The sequence below is a fragment of the Pongo pygmaeus genome, chromosome 21 (assembly GCF_028885625.2).
Source record: "Pongo pygmaeus isolate AG05252 chromosome 21, NHGRI_mPonPyg2-v2.0_pri, whole genome shotgun sequence".
NCBI classification, from domain to species: Eukaryota; Metazoa; Chordata; class Mammalia; order Primates; family Hominidae; genus Pongo; species Pongo pygmaeus.
The window spans coordinates 56,851,963-56,869,500 of record NC_072394.2 but is presented as its reverse complement, the minus strand read 5'-3'; the positions used below and the strand labels follow the sequence as shown (position 1 = coordinate 56,869,500).

The 17,538-nt window shown below is 41.9% G+C and overlaps 1 protein-coding gene across 2 annotated transcripts; it reads right to left on the bottom strand.

Moving 5' to 3' along the window:
* Positions 1-2,048: 2,048 nt before the first annotated feature.
* On the bottom strand, positions 2,049-13,570 carry PFDN4 (prefoldin subunit 4). Of its 2 annotated transcripts, none has more exons than XM_054468059.2 (4): positions 13,272-13,570; positions 6,983-7,090; positions 6,006-6,146; positions 2,049-2,440 (listed from the first exon to the last, which is right to left on the bottom strand). In XM_054468059.2, exons 1-4 carry the CDS (start codon positions 13,293-13,295, stop codon positions 2,309-2,311), a joined length of 405 nt encoding a protein of 134 aa, XP_054324034.1. In that variant the 5' UTR covers positions 13,296-13,570; the 3' UTR covers positions 2,049-2,308. The 2 variants fall into 2 exon arrangements, with proteins under 2 accessions (XP_054324034.1, XP_054324036.1); XM_054468061.2 differs by lacking the exon at positions 13,272-13,570 and adding an exon at positions 12,794-12,829.
* Between the last annotated feature and the right edge of the window lie 3,968 nt (positions 13,571-17,538).

Below are 17,538 nucleotides of genomic sequence, written 5' to 3'. Positions count from 1 at the left end.
AAAAAAGTTAGTGACAAATCCAGATCAAAACTTCTCTCTGTCGCAACTACTGGCTGAAGCTGACATTTCTTCCTCTCCCTTCAGATGCACCGTGTGCTGTTCGCCAGTCTTCACCTAGCCCAGGGAAGTTACTATTCACAAAAATAAGCAAAGGCTTTAGAAATGAATTTAAAATGGGAATCAAATATTTGTAATGTTCTAAAATGTCACAGGTAAGTTAAGAAAATGAAGTTAGCAACATCACACCCTTCCATCCCACTGATGTTAGATATTTTGGTTTTTGTATTAGGTTTTCTTGATAATATGCAGGACAAAATTTAAAGTGCCAGTGAATTACATAGTTCAGTCTCTTGGCCCATGTCAGGCGAGTGTTCGTTGTTAACATTTCTAAAGGGCTAAACTTTAGTCGCCCTCCTATGCTAGATCTTCCACTGGGGGATCCCCAGATCTATCCATTCCCCTCCCAGGCCCTGCAGGGGACTGACTTCTACGGACCACCTCCGGATTCTGGTTGGGTTTGGCCAATGGTGGGACACAGGTAGATTTTGGAGGGAGAATGAGGTCAGGGTGTCTAGTCCCCTGGCTCTACCACTGCAGGGATGACACAGGCTGGCTGTGTTCCTCCCCAGATGAAGAGCAACTTTCCCTGGGCAGGGAGTGAAGTGGGCAGCTGCTCTCTCCCCTGGCCTTTGAGGGTCCAAAAGGACCCTAGTGGTCACCCGGCACCATTGTTATTTTGGTTAGGGTTTCCTCAAATTATTCTGATCTTATTTCCTGCTGCAACTTGACTGACTTACCTCCCCAGCCTCACTCCTCTAACTGAACATTAACCAAATGGATGCAAGAAAAAAATATCCTTGGTAAGAGTCATTTTCCAGAACTGGAATATCACTATTTGGGAAGATTTTTGCAGCAATTTAAAAATTTGCCTTTGGCCGGGCGCAGTGGCTCGCCTGAAATACCAGCACTTTGGGAGGCCGAGGCGGGCAGATCACAAGATCAAGAGATGGATACCATCCTGGCCAACATGGTGAAACCATGTCTCTACTAAGAATACAATTATCTGGGAGTGGTGGCAAGCGCCTGTAATCCCAGGTACTCTGGAAGCTAAGGTGGGAGAATCGCTTGAACCCAGGAAGTGGAGGTTGCAGTGAGCCGAGATTGCACCACTGCACTCCACACTCCAGCCTAGACAACAGAGTGAGATGCCATCTCAAAAAAAAAAAGAAAAAACTGTCTTTATAGTATTAAGAATTTTAGAAATTATATAATCATCTATCTTTAAGCCTGAATTCATGTTTATAAACATTGAACCAAAAAATACATATGCAGTTTAGCCTTAAAAATTAAAAATATTTCCTGTAAAATTATGTACATTTAATCCTAACAATCTCCTCATTTTTGTGTTAGGATCCTTCCATTCACATTTTGGCACATCAGTGCCATCTGCTGGAAAGTTAACACATTTAGGTCTCCCAAATCCCAAAATGTTTGTCTTTTGTGGGGGAGTGGGAGGAAATGCATCCTTTATTTAAGAAATAAGCCTTACTTTTACGTACGTAGCTGTTTAACTTCCACATCTTTATCAGTATAAACCCCAATTAATTACAAAGCACTAAAATAAAATCTAAAATTTAAAACGAAAAAACACTAAACATTTCTTTCCGCACATCTCTTGGTTTCTAAAACGTTCTTCTGTGGTTCTGCCCTGTTTGTATAAAGCTCCACATGCCTCCACGTGTTTAAACATTACCCATTCTTTTACCCAAATCTCTGACATTGATAGATATGTAAAAAATGTTAAATATGTATGTTTAAATATAATATGTAACATATTTAAATAAAATATATACATATATATTTTGAAGTCTATGACAAAGCTTTAGTTGTGAAATAAGCAAGGATGCAGGATTGTACATCTTTTTGTCGTGCTTTCCCCGTCATTAGACAGCAATTAAAATCAGACAGAAACAACATGACACAACTGTTAAATTTTCTTATGTGAAAATTGTAACAACAAATATTCTAAATAATATAGAAACATAAAAGATTGCTTAACTGATTTTAATAACATGACATGAAGCCCCTAGACTTGATATAATCGTTATGCAAAATACATAGGTGAATACTGTCTTCTTTTAAAAATATAAAATAAATAAGCAGACGTGAAAATAGGCAAGTTTCCATTAAATAAATGAAAATTTTAAAAAAAGAAAGTTTTGCTTTCCATGTCATTTGAAGAAGGAAAATTATCATTTTAAACAATATTCAAGTTTATTAAACAAATAAAAAAAGTATTATAAAATGTTTAACTTTCATCAGCTTCAAGGTTTATGTTGCTCCCAAATTTTGCATACAACTGAACTTTCAAATCTGCTAACACCCGCTGAATTGATTCCACTCTGGATTCTAAGGCGTCAATTTCTTCTTGCAAATTTTTCTGGAAAAAAAATTTTTAATTAATTCTATTCAATAGGATGATTTCTGAGCATCTGTGTCTGAAATAATATTTGGGGAGAATTTTAGGTCAAGAACCTTCTAAACTTGGACAGGCAGCTAAGTAACACTGATAATTAGATCTAAATGTCTGAATGTGGGCATTTTTAATTCATGGTCCATATCTGCTTATCACAGAATAAATCAAGCTTGTTTTCTCAGTTTCTGCTGATCTAAAAAATAGTAAAAAATTAATTTCTAAATTATTTCCTAATAAAGAAGCAAATACAAAGACTTCTATAAACAGTTTATCCTGGGCCTGCTGGCTTCTAACCCAGCTTTTTCCAACAACACAAATAACTATGAGACTACAGGAAATGATAGAAACTCACACCACCAACCACCAATAATTAAAATAACAACTTATGATCCAAATCTGGCAGAAATTTTCACTAACTTTGAGGCCTCTGGAGCTGAACTTTGGAAAAGAGTGGTAAAAAGTGCCTCATTTGTAAGAAAGAGCAGCTTTGCCCAGTGAAAAGTCAGATATTTTCTAAGTATTTGAGGTGATAGACATGTTAACTATCTTGATTTAATTATTCCATATTGTATTAATAAATTATAACATCCCATTTTACCCCATAAATTTATACACTTATAAATTGTCAACTTATAATTAAAAAAAAAAAATACAATTCCAAAGGACAATTCTTTCTACCTGCCTATCCATAGATACTTAGCCTCTTCAATTCTAAAACCAGTTTTGTAATGTTAATGCTTCCCTCATTAACAGATTAAATAAATTTTAACATATATTCTTTGTTTAAAAAAAAAAAAAGCCATAAGTTCCTTCCTGGCTAGGATCCAATTTTTTTTCCTAAACATGACAAAAAAAAAATGAAATCATACAAACCAAATACCCACTAACATTAGAAACCAAAGAAAATCTAATATTGACAGTGTTGCTGTTTTAGAAATCTAGCCAATGGTTCTCAAAGGGTGGCCCCGAGACCAGTATCAGGGACAAAATCACGTGGGAACTTGTTAGAAATACACACTCTGGGGCCCTACCTCAGCCCTCCTGAAAGAACTTCTTTGGGTTGGGCCCAGCAATCTGAATTAACAAGCCCTGTGGTGACTGTGATTTTCATGCATGCTAAGTTTGAGAGTCACTGTTACAAAACAAGAAATACAAATAAGACATAGGGCTACTAGAAAGGGATAAATTCTAAATTTCTATACCACGAAAACCTGGTTAATAAGTAAAATAAGACACTAGAAAGTTATTTTAATAACACAAGTCCAATCATCTCTCTTTTCCAATCATCTCTCTTTTCCAAAAATATCTGAAGGCTCCTCTTTGCTCTGGGACGGGAGTGGGCAAACTATAGCCCACAGGCCAAATCTAGCCTGAAGCTTGTTTTTGTCAAGTTTTATTGGAACACAGCCACACAGATTCACTTATCTTGCTTTCACAGTAATTATGGCAGAGGCTGTGCAGCCCACAAAACCTAATATATTTACTTCTGGCCCTTCACAGATAGTTTGCTGACCCCTGCTAAGACAAAGTACAATTTCTTCAACTCAACTGACTGGAGTTCTCCAAGATGTGGCCACGATTTCAGGTGCTCCCAAATCTCCCGCAAATACATCTTCTTGCAGGGCTATGTTTGCACCACCGTCATCCTATGGCCGTTTACACATGTTGCTTCTCACGACTAGAACACCCCCCGCCCCTTTCTGGCTAATAGCCACTTATTCCTCAGCTGTTATCTCATCACTTTCCCTGGGAGCCCTTCCCTGACCCTTGATGTCCAGACTCGTATAGATTCCTCTTCCTATGTTCTTAAAGCCACCTCTATCCTCATGTCACTTTCTACTCATTATCAGTTTTGTTTATTTTTCTTTCTTTCCATCTAGACTATATGCTCCATGCAGGCAGGGGCCAGGCAGGTTTTGTTGTCCCCAATTATCCCTAGTACATGGCAGAACGTGATACAGAGTAAGCACTCAGTTCATTCATTCTAGAATTCTAGAATGAGTAAAAAAATAAAGGTCCAGCCGGGTGCGGTGGCTCACGCCTGTAATCCCAGCACTTTGGGAGGCTGAGGCGGGTGGATCACGAGGTCAGGAGTTCGAGACCAGTCTGCCCAACATGGTGAAACCCCGTCTCTACCAAAAGTACAAAAATTAGCTGGGCGTGGTGGTGGGTGCCTGTAATCCCAGCTACTCGGGAGGCTGAGGCAGGAGAATTGTTTGAACCCAGGAGGCAGACGTTGCAGTGAGCCGAGATTGCGCTGTTGCACTCCAGCCTGGGCGACAGGGCAAGACTCCATCTCAAAAAATAAATAAATTAATTAATTAATTTAATTTAATTAAAGTTCAGTATCTATCTGTGTATGGGGCAGGGGATTCACAATAGCCACAAAAACCATAAACTATCTGGGAATACTTCCAATAAAAATATTTTTTAAATGGTTAAACAAATAAAAAGAACAAAAATCACAAAATTTGACCAAGAAGAAAAGATTTAAACATAAGGGAGACATATAACATTTCTGCATGGAAAGACCCAGGAGTAAGTGATAGTTCTTCTGAAGATTTACTAAATGTGGGTTTCACTCATACGAAGTTTTGCTTTTTATGACATTTGAAGAGAGACTATCATTTTAAGCAATCAGGTTAATTAGCAAAAGCATTAGGAAAGGTTTATTACCATCAGCTTCTCATAGACAAACAATGTGGCTGTCCCTCCCATACAGTTAGAAGGCATGTGAACTGAAAATTTCATACCATGTATCAAATGTCTCAGATATTATCAGAGAACTCATATGCTGACTGACCCAGTAATTATACTCCTCTAATTATTTCCTCAAAACAATTTTCTAAATGTGAACAAAGATTTATGTAGAAGAATGCTCACAGTAACATTACTACAGCAAAATATTGGAAACAAATTAGTGCTAACAATAAGACCTGTGACCCCAATTGATAACTGTTATTAAACAGTCATCAAAAACGATGTTTTGAAAAGGCCTGTGTGCCAGGCTCAGGGCAGGCTTCCAATGAGCATCTGTTGGACAAACAAACATTCAACGAAACCAGCAAAAATGCTCCTCCTGGAACACTAATTGTCCAAACTAGGAAGCAAACTACATGGAGAGAAGCAGAGAGAACATAAAAGAAATACAGGAAAATGTTCACTATGAATGGTTACCTCTGCGTAGTAGAATTACAGGGGATTTTTCTTTTCTGCTTCAATATATGCAATACCTTCTAAATACTTTTAGTTTTGAGCAAGGTTCTGGAGTCAGAAGACCACTGTGTATGTGTCACTTTGAATAAATCCCATAACCTCTCTAAGCCTCTATTCTTTGTCCCTAAATTGGGATAACAGGTCATTGTTAGGATTCAACAAAATCCTGCTGGCAAAGCATTCAGAGCATGCCTGGGACATAACAAGGCAGTAAATATTAGCTATAGCTAGCATCCACTATTTCCCTACATCTATAATTACATGTTCTTTATAGTGGTATAAATTCTAATTTCAGAATTAACCTTGAACATACCTTTGCTTCTTCTAACATTTCTTGTGTTTCTTCTTGAGAATGACTAATGAAGACATCACCAATTTGATAAGGTATCATTAAGCAGTCATCATCTGCAAGCATGATGTCATCACAAGCATCTTCTAGGTTTTGGAGTTGTTTCTATAAATGCAAAATGGCAAAGAAAATGTACTCAAAGTTCTCTGATAGAAGCTAAAGGCCAATTGTAATTTGGGGACAGCAACTCTCTGAGGGACCCTCTCACAAAGGTATTATTACCACATTAGAATAAGACCTTAATTTGTAACTTTTAAGAGGACATTTCACAAGCAAGCACTTAGAGCTACCTAACGCATAGTCCTCTGGACAATAAGCACCCTGTGGTGGACAGCAGGCACATGGTCACTCAAAATTTCTTCTATTTTAACTATTTTCGACTTTGTGAATTCTGCCTTCCTACAAAAACAAAACCAAAAAACCAACCTACATTTCTCAGCCTTGCTTGCTGATAGGGTGTAAGTAAATCATGCTGGTAATGAATGTTCTGCCAGCATGCATAAGTGATAATAACTTCAGTTCCACCAATCAAATGCAATTGAGCTGGATTTCAACTCAAGGGAGACGGCTGGACACAGGCCCCAGATTTACAGGGGTAGGTGGCACTGGCAGCAGCAGCTTGGTGTTCCTAAGTCTGCAAGGGTGGCTTCCTCATTGGGAAGACAGCTGACTCCGGGATCAGTGGAGGCAACAGCTGTTCCATTGCCAGCCAAGTTCTCCGAGACTTGTTCCTGGAACCTCGGTCTAGACTCAAACTCCTCAACAATTCTGTAAGTTATCACATACCCCTTAAAAAAATGACTTTCTGCTTAACTAAGTGGATCGCGTCATTCATCTGCAACCAACAGCCCAGAGAAATATATATTTACTTGTTAACTGAGTTCAGTTTTAGTAGCTATAGTATAAAAAAACCTTATTCTTCTAATAATTATTTTCAATACCTTTTTTACTTCTATTTCTTCCTTCAGCTCTGTGATTCTACTTGTATTCCGTGCAAATTTGTTTATCTTTTGTTGATCTTCGAAAGTAACATTGACATCTTCTGCAGCCTGAAAAAAGTGTTTAAGTTTTTGTAAAATTTTAACGGAGAAGTTATCAGTTAGCTTTTTATATTTCTCAACAATAACTCAATAAGCTATTTGCACTCATATAGTCAAGAATCACAAGAAGTACAGAACATAACAAATGCCTTATTTTTTGTTCCACAAGCTTAAGGTTTGTTCGTAAATCTATAACCTTTTCTGATACTCCATAAAATAATTCCTAAGCTATAAAAACATTGCAAACATAAAGAACAATTAATAAGTCCTTTTAAAAGGAAAGAAAAAAGCCAACTTTTGGCACAGAGCAGAATTTCTCAAGTTGGAGCATTCTTTCACTAAGATGACCCAGGGAACCAAAAGTTACGCGGTCAAATATATTGGTAAATGTCTCAGAGTAGTGTTTTTTTTTCTTGGAGCTAAAACTTGCATGAGCTTACTGGCTAAAGGGTCACTGTACATTTCCGTAGCTCTAGTCCATTCATAGCAAAAATTATGTTTATAATATAGGACCTGCTTAAATGCCTTAATAAGGTCTACTTTACTAAAAAATGATGAAAATTGAAGGTTTAGTATTTAAAAATATTTAATGTGATTAAATTTACAAATTTGCAAATAAAGAGTACTTGGATAACATAAAGTACCAATGAAATAATTAAAAAATAGCTAACACTGATTGAATTTACTATGTGCCAAAACTTCCTAAGTACTTTATTATCTCTGCTAATCCTGCAATCCATCTTGTTAAGGAGGATCACCAGTACTATTTTACAGATTGAGAAACTGAGGCACACTTTATATAATGTGACCAAAGCCACACAGCCAATAGGTGGTGGAGCTTGATGTCAACCCAGGCAGACTGGCTTCAGAGTTCGGGCAGGTCCATGAGTTCTCGGTAACTGAATGTGAACGTGCATCTGTGTGAGTGTGCATGTGTGTGTGTGAGTGTGTACGCAGGCTTAGGCACATCTGGAAGAGGCAGCAGGATGTCTGCTTTCATCAGATTCTCAAGGAGGTACCATATATTTTTAAAAAATAAAGCTAAAACATAAAACCAGACTCTCCTTAGGGTTTCCCTTCCATTTATAAAATGAAAACCAGAGCACCTGATTCTAGTTTAAAGGAGGAAAGATATTTGTGTGTGTATAAAGATAGTTCATACTGAAGAACTACTTTTGGCTTTTGCAATAACAGTAATGAGCTCACAACATTCACACTCCATCCCTGACCTGGTCTCTCATGACCATCAACCTAAGGTATGTGAACTTTTATTTCTCAGAGGTTGAAAGGCAGTGTCAAGCAATACAGAGCTCAGTGGTCGGAATATAACACAGCCCTCCCCTTTGTTAGGCTCTCATTCCAATAAACAATTTCACATCCATTATGCCCCACCTCAACAACCCAGAAGATAGGCTGAAAAAATCCTTTACATCACACTATGTCTAGCTTTGAGTGTTCAACTGTATGCATAATTTTGATGGATATGGAAGTTGTGGTACACTGAGCTACACTCAAGAAACCAAAGTCTGTATCTTGGCACACAAGTCATTTTGCCTAAGTGAGAACTGTCAATTCCCTACGCAAATAGACAGCAGAGAATTCTGAAGAGTTCCTGTTTGCCTGAAGAGTATATGCCATTTTGTTTAAATACTGAACCCCTGAAAATCTTAACAGGTATTTATGGATGCATTTGTCATAGTGAGGGCTCAACAGAGCCATTCACATGAACAGATCCAGCGCAGGACTGCCTGGCACATAACTGAGGCTAATACATGGTTTCTGAATTTGAATCTAAATCATGCTTGATCAGACTCAAACACATAGTTTCCAAAATGTGGTAGAGAGAATTTGGCTATCCGCTTTCTGTCTTTCCAAAGCAGGAATTTCCTGTTGTAGCCCCACCAAACCACAGGCATCAGCACACATGTGGCCCCTGGTATCCAGATCTTTATAGTGGTTTTCCCACTGGGGTTAAGGGCTAAAGTTGATGTGTGAGTCAAATATAACGCATGCCGCCCAGTGGAGTGCCATTTACAGCAGAGAGTAAGATGTCAGTGCCTTTGATGGCTAACAGAGGCTTCTGTTTCAGTCTCACTGTCCTAGAACATTCCTACATTTCTTGAAGCTGCATTTTGGCAAGAAGTGGGTAATTTTTTTTTTTTTTTTTTTTTTTTGGAGACAGAGTCTCACTCTGTCGCCCAGGCTGAAGTGCAATAGCATGATCTTGGCTCACTACAACCTCCGCTTCCTGGGTTCAAGCCATTCTCCTGCTTCAGCCTCCCAAGTAGCTGAGATTACATGCACATGCCACCATGTACAACTCATTTTTGTATTTTTAGTAGAGAAGGGGTTTCACCATGTTGGCCAGGCTGGTCTTGAACTCCTAACCTCAGGTGATCCCCCCACCTCGGCCTCCCAAAGTGCTGAGATTACAGGCGTGAGCCACCACGCCCAGCCAGAAGTGGGTAATTCTTAACTGGGGGGCGGGGGGGTGGTCAATGGACATTGACAGGTCAATATACCCAGAGACTGTATGCAAAATAGCATGTATAGTATGTGCATTCTTCTGGAAGGTCTTCACAGCTTTCACCAGATTCTCAAAGGGATCCACAACCCCAAAAGGTTAGGAACTTCTGCCTTCAGGGAAACCAGATGTAGCTACTCTCAAAGTCAAAAAAACTCTAGGAAGAACTCATATCCTATAGTATCTGAGGCAGCACACAGAGTGGTGGGAAGAGTCAGGCTGCAATCCAATCCAAGTAAACAGGAACCTTGGGCAAATTACCCAATTCTTTGGAACCACTTCAGGTTTCTCATCTGTAAAACGGAGAAGCTAGTTCCTACCTTATAGGGTTGATAAAATGAACATGTAGGAGAAAGCCTGATGATGGAGTCAGTCAAATGATAGCTAAGCATTTTATATCCTGAATATTGTCTATCAAAAATCATTACAAAGAACAGATCCAGATCTAGAAAGAAATTCTGCTAGGCCAAAGAGAAATATGCCTGCTCGAGATCCAAAGTAAAAATTCCCTGGGCTCTTTTCTTGAGAACTAATATCTTATGGGATTAGAGGAGGAAATTGAACCATACTCAGTCATGCCCCACGCCAAGTCTAGGTATTACACGCAGTCTGCACTGACAGCTGGGTCCCTAGAAATAAATTCTGGCCAATTTCAGTCTTTTATTTTTACTTTTAAAAACATATCTACCAAGTCTGTATGATGTAAACTTTTGCTCTGTATTTGTATTCAACTTTCTTTCTTTGTTTTTTGTTTTTGAGACGAGTCTCGCTCTATCGCCAGGCTGGAGTGCACTGGTGTGATCTTGGCTCACTGCGACCTCCGCCTCCCGGGTTCAAGCGATTCTTGTGCCTCAGCCTCCCGAGTAGCTGGGACTACAGGCACACGCCACCATGCCCAGCTAATTTTTGTATTCAACTTTCATCCATGCAGTAGTTTATTTAACAATTACTGTTTCCTATATGCCGTGCACTGTGACAAGAGAACCACTATCCCACTTTCATGAACACAAATGGCAAGCATACATCCTGGTGGAGGAAGAGAGCAAAAAACAAGATGAACGAGATAATGTTCAATGGTGACAAACATGATGATGAAAATAAAACAGCTTAGGAGTAGAAAGTTTTGGGGGCCTGGGGAGTGAAGGAAGCTTCTTTAGATAAAGGTCAAAGGTAGCCTCTCTGAGCCAAGGACATTTGTATATAGGATAATGAACAGAATCAAAGTGCAGATCTCCTTATGGTCAAGAACTGGATCTTAGAAGGCAGAACTCTAGAGAGGAGAGGACTGAATCATCTCATCTAAACACTCTCCCCAGCAAAGTCATGACCAGTTGAGAGATATGACGTGTTACAAATGTAAAGTACTCCAGATTGTACATGATTTGCTTTTAATTAAACTCAAAGGGCTATCTCTCTCTGTTTCACTCTCACTCACTGGCATACACGTATGTTTTCTCCTAGTGAAGGCAAAGGGGAAGAGCGTACATGTAAACTAATCTATCGGGAATTGTTCCTAACACTGGAAACATCTACGGGAGGACACTGCATCTATCATGTGACTCTTAAAGGCTCCAAAGTTAAAGAAGATCCTTTATATTCTGGCCACCACCTACCCTTCTCTAAGTTCTTTTCCCATCATGGTTCAAACTCTCTTCCCCTGATTATCTGCCATTGGGCGTTCCTTGTATTAAATGCACTCAGAGTCTCTGCAGATACTCCTCTCTAGAATGCTTCGCTCCCTATCCAACTCTCCCTTCCTTTCCTTACATAATCTCACAGATCTCAACTTAAATGGCACTTTCCCAGGAAAGTCTTCTCTGATCTCAAAACAGACCTCATTTTGGCCCTCATTTCATAAGTACTTTTCCTTCACAGTTCTCATCAGAGAAACCAGTTTTCTGTGTGACTATCTGAGTAATGCCTGCTCTGCCCTGGAACATGCATTCTTTGGGGCTAAGAGATTAAGGAGAGAAGAGCTTTCTCACTGGTCACCACAGTTGTCTCCACTTAAAACTGAGACTACGCCATATTACATGCCCCCAAAAATTTACTGAATCAATGAAAGGAAAACAAAAAAAGTTGGTAATTAGAAATTTTGCAATCAAAACCCAGGGTTCAAATCATTCTTCTGCCATTTCCTCTTCTACCATTTACTTCACCTCTCTGCACTTCAGTTTCCATACCTACACCACAGGGCCCAATTTAACAAACTAGAGGTGAAGTGAATCTCACAAGGTTTCATACTTCTTTGAATCACCATGGCTCTAGACCCTACTCTGGGACACAGTAAGAATTTTTGGATGGCAGAATAGTAGGGTGAGCAACACATCCTGAGTTGGCTGGGGCTTTCCCATTTTTGGCAGTTCCTCAATTTCATATAAAAGGGGGCAATGGGTCACCCTACACCAGGCACAGATGGCATAGACTATGTGGTACTGGATAGGGGCAAAGCAAAGGAAGTTCTAATGTGGTCTTAAAAGTGGAATGAACGCAAATCCCTTCAGCCAAGAAATTCTCATCGAAGACTCCTCTAGCAGTTTAAAACACAGACTCCGGAGTCAGAATGCCTGTGTTTAAATGCTAGTTTTGCCTCCGTGCCTGTTTTCTCATTTGTTAAATAAGGATAAAAACAGTATCTCCCCCAAAGAACATAAGATAAACAATACACGCAAAAAAACTTACAGCTGTACCTAGCACACTGTAAAGTTCCCCAAATTATCAGCCGTTATTTCCTTCCCCCTCTCCAATTTTCTTTTTCTTCTATCTGACTATCTTCACACATCTGGGAAGGCTCACGGGATTATAAACCCCACATGGAAGTTCAGCCTGCTTAGTGGTTACATAGGTGTGCTTTGAGAAAAACAAAACCAAACCTGAGTTTGAACTCCAGCTCTGCTTCTTACTAGCTGAGTCACTTTAGGGCCCCTAAATGCTCTGTGTCTAAGTTTCTCTACCTGCAAAGTGGGGAGGAACCCATTGCACTTGCTGAGTTGCGGGGAGGATAACAGATAAACGGCCGGCTGCTGGGCCCAGCACATCGTCCATTCTCAATAAATACTGGTTTTAGCCTGGAGGACTCAGGGGCCTCAAGCGTGGACATGGGCAGCTCCGGGTTGGACACAGGGGGATCTGGGGCCTGATAATCTGGGGATGCAGAAACCTGCTGTCCCTCTTATGAGCTGACTAACCTCAGGCAGGTGACTCCCCATCTCTGGGCCTCAGTTTCCTCACCCGTAACCACGGTCCCAGCAGCAGCTACCCATAACCAGTGAGGCTAATGCGATCATGCCGGTGCAACGCCCGAGGCAAGGCCAACCACACTCAACGGGACCTTCGGCTTCCCACACCTCAGGGGCGAGGCCGGGGCTGCAGGTTCCTCAGACTCCCCGGGGGCACCTTCGGCATCGCGGGAGGCGGACCTGCGCCCTCCGAGGCTCCCGGCCCCAGCCCCGGCGCCCCCGCCTCGGCTGGCCAGGTGCCTAGGAAAATGCTCAGGGCGCCAGGCGCGGGCAGGCCTTGCCGCGGGACCGCTCTCAGGGCCTCGGCCTCGGCCTCGGGTCCCACGCCGGGCTTCAGAGCTGCGCACCCCCAGCATCCCGCGCCTGGGCCCCAGCGGCCGAGATCCGGCGCCGCCCGAGCATCCAGAGCCCCGAGCGCCCCACTCACCGCCTTCTTCATGGTGGCCGCCATCTTGGGACTGGACTACGGCAGGCGGCGGGGAGGGCCGCAATGGCGCGCTTCGCCCCCGAGCGTTCTCTCGCTCCCGGTCGGCCCAGAACTCCCCGCAAAAATACAACACTGTCTCCACATTCCGTCCTCTTGGACTTTTGGCCAGTGATTCCAAACGGCTGGGACGTAGGGAGGAAATGTGACCTGGAAGGACTTGGTACATGCCAATTAAAGGGACAGGCAACCCCCGTGGACCCACATAAACACGGGGGTGTGGCGAACGGCTCCGGCCGCGGGCAGCAGGGGGCGCGCCCAAGGCTCAGCGCAGCGGGGCCCAGCTGGGGCAGCATCAAAGGGCTCGGGGAATTTTTCTCCACCCGTCCCACAGACTTGCATTGAGAAAGCTGACCTACCTGTAAAACGGCTAGGAACGAATGGCCTTGGCAAATAGGGTGTGAGATTTATGTGCCATGATAATTCAGGTGGTGTAAAGGAGGAGGCACTCCTATCTTTTAATGTAATTTTTTTAAAATTTAGGTTCAGGGGGTATGTGTGCAGGTTTATTACATGAATATACTGCATGATGCTAAGGTTGGGGTTTCTAATGATCCCGTTGCTCAAGTAGTGAACATAGTACCCCATAGGTAATTTTTCAACCCCTTTCCCCTGCCTCCTTCCCCGTTTTGGAATCCCTAGCATTTATTGGTTGGTTTTCTGTTTCTGTGTTAATTCACTTAGGATAATGATGTCCAGCTGCATCCATGTTGCTGCAAAGGACATGATTTTGTTCTTTTTTATGGCTGCGTAGTATTCCATGGTGTATATGGACCACATTTTCTTTATCCTATCCACCACTGATGGGCATCTGGGTTGATTCCATGCCTTTGCTGTTGTGAATAGGCAATCCTATTAATTAATTTACAGCAATATTACTGAACAATTACTGTATATTCTGACACTTGTGTCTCCCAATTAGTAATTTTTTTTTTTTTTTTTTTGCCTTAGGACCTCTTTATACTCCTGGAAATTATTGAGGACTCCAAAGAACTTTTGTTTATGTGGGTTATTTATCAATATTTGCTGTATTAGAAATTAAAGCAGAATTTCTAAAATGTATTTATTAATTCATTTAAAATAATATAAAACTCTATTCCATGGTAATAAAAATCACACTTTAAAAATAACTATATTTTCTAAGACAAAAACAAATTGAGAAGATTGTCATCGTTTTACATTTTCACTGATCTTTTTAATATCAGCTTAATGGAAGGTTAGATTCTCATGTCTACTTCTGCATTCAGTCTCTCCAAATACACTGTTTAGTTGCCTAGTTGTAGGTATGAAAAACCCCAGCCTCATACAAATCACGTAGTTGGGAAAGGGAGGCCCTCATGGATCCCTGAAAAGGTCTCAGGGACCCCCAAGGTTCATGGGCCACGGCTTGAGAACTGCCCCTGACAAGCTGCCTCCTTTCTCAAAGTCCCAATTTCGTCTTTGGTTAAATGAGGGGAATGAGACCTTATAGCACCCTGTGCCCTCCCCACCGAACCACTTAGCCCGCCGCGGGCATTGCCTGTTCTCCTGCCTATTCTGGGCTCTCCAGGCCCTTAGTATTGGGACTTTCCAGTGTGTAGCTCATATGTGCTCAAAAAAGTATTTGTTGAATAAAGATGTTTTTCCAGGGTTAAATCTTAGCACAGGGTCTGGCACATAGGAGATGCTCCATCAGTGATACCTGTTTATTCCGGAGCTCAATGTAAAAGCACTGCAAGAAACAAATGGTGGAGAGAGAGACAGAAATAAAGGGCAAAATTGTCACAAACAGTACCAAGTGCATGGAGGAGATAAATGAGGTGCTGAGGCAGAGCACAGAGGGGAGGGGTGGGGGCCAGCTCTGGAGCTGGCCTCTAAGCTAAGAGAAAATGGGAGGCCTCAGCATGGGGAGAGGAGACGCAAGTGGACCCCGGGGATGGAGGGCTGAGAGGGAAAGAGCCTGGTGAGACATGGTAGAAAGGACAGAGGAGCATGGAGCGAGGCTGGGGTGCAAGGCAGGGGCCAGATCTGGGCATGTTTTAGACCTTGGTGAGGCCAAACTGGGGGAGGGAGAGAGAGAGAAAGAATTCTGACTTTTTCAAACCTTTATTGAGAAATGGCTGAGTTGAAAGGTGAGGAACAACGGAGCATGAATTTTGAGGAAATGTAATTGTATGGTGGGGACCGAAAGTAGCATAGGGGGTTTCAGAGAGAGAAGCACTTCAATCCTCAGGTTCATAGATCTTAGGACCAGAAGGGACGTAAATTTTCATCTACGCTAACCTTTGCCTTTCGTTGAAATATAATAATAATGAGAGTTGATATGGTTTGGCTGTGTTCCCACCCAAATCTCCTCTCGGATGGTAGCTCCCATAATTTCCGTGTGTTGTGGGAGGGACCTGGTGGGAGAGAATTGAATCATGGGGGCGGTTTCCTCTGTATTGTTCTCGTGGTAGTGAATAAGTCTCATGAGATCTGATGGTTTTATAAGGGGTTTCCCCTTTCTCTTGTCTCATTCTCTGCTGTCGGCCACCACGTAAGATGTGCCTTTTGCCTTCTACCATGATTGTGATGCCTCCCCAGCCATGTGGAACTGTGAGTCCATTAAACCTCTTTTTCTTTATAAATTACCCAGTCTTGGGTATGTCTTTATCAGCAGTGTGAAAATGGACAAATGCAATAGTAACAGTAACATATAAAACTGACAGGGTACATATTATGTGGCTTGCACCTTGCTAGATGTTTTAATCCTCACCATACCACACAATATTGTTACTGATCATTTTACACGAGAGGAAATAGAGTTTCAGGAGGACAAAGCTACTTGGCCAAGGCTACAGCAGCCAGGAAGTACCAGAGCCTGGGTTTGAACTCTTGGCGAACCTGGCTCCAGAGACCACTCTCCTAAGCACCAGGCTTTACCCATCACTACAAGTCATGTATAAAGTCAGATGTGTCCCAGAGTGGGCAGCTCATAGTGGACATTGCAGCTCCTGTCACCTGACTTGCATGAGTAAAGTGTTTAAGACTCATTAAAGGGCGTACTGGAGCCAGACTGCCTGCGTTCAAATCATACCTGCACTACTTTCTAATTTTGATGTTAGACAAGTTACTTTCATGGCAAAAATAATAATGTGTCTCTAATAGGCTTGTGGCAAAGAGTAGAAGAGATAATACATGCAAATAAAGTGCATTGTAAGCTCTCAGGAAATGTTAGCTATGATTACTTTCTCAGTTGAGCCTAGTTGCCTCTGAAATTCCTCTGCCCAAGTTATGATTTTTCAAATCTCCTCTTAAAGAACTCCCCTGGCTCAGTATTACTGCTAACTGCCCTCATGGCCATTATTAGTGCTGCCTTTTGAGACTGTAGCATCCATTTCAGACATGTAGAAATTGGAAAGCATCCTGGTGGAGAAGAATGACAATGGTTAGAAGCCATCCCAGCCGGAATTTTTAAAGCAGAGCCCAAGGCAAAGGCCTAGATACTGCTTCTTCATTAAGGAGTACAATCCCAGGGCAGCCAGAGCAAGGAAAAAGCAGACTGAAGCAGGTCAGGGAAGGCAGCAGAGCCCATACCAGGAGGCCTCACCAAGCTGACCTTTGCTTGGTATCAAACACAACTGGCTGCTCCCTCTCTGGGGACTGTCCTGTAAGAGGCTGTGTTAACCAGAACACAGGAGAGTTCAGCTGGGGAGAACTCTTATTCGCCAGTGCCTGCCTCCCATTCAAAGGCTGGCCCCACAGGGACCTCACTCCCAGACACTTCCAGGTTGCTCATTGAGGCTCCCATAATTTTTCTCACCTCAGCCTTCCACAGGGAAGCCCCCAGGTGGAGGAACAAGGTGTGAGGCTGTAAGCACGAGCCAACTGGCGGGAGAGGCAGCTCTGCAAGTCTGCACACCACGGCCGGTGTGGAGCTGGTCACTGTGGGAGCTACTGGGGTGGAGCAGGTGGCCAATGGCAGGTGAGGACAAAGACAGGTTAAACCAAGAGGCTTTAACATGACACATCCTTAGGTGCTGTCTAACACTGAGGCCCATAAAATCAGCCAAGAAGTTCAGGTTATAACATACTGAAGAGTCATTGAATTAAATTCTTTTAGGACTTTAAAATTACATTGGACAAACCACAGAATGAAAGAAAATATTTGCAAACTAAATATTTAGTTTAATATTTAATTAAGAAATAAGGCAAGAAAAAAGGGATTAACAGCCAGAGTGTATGAGGAGCT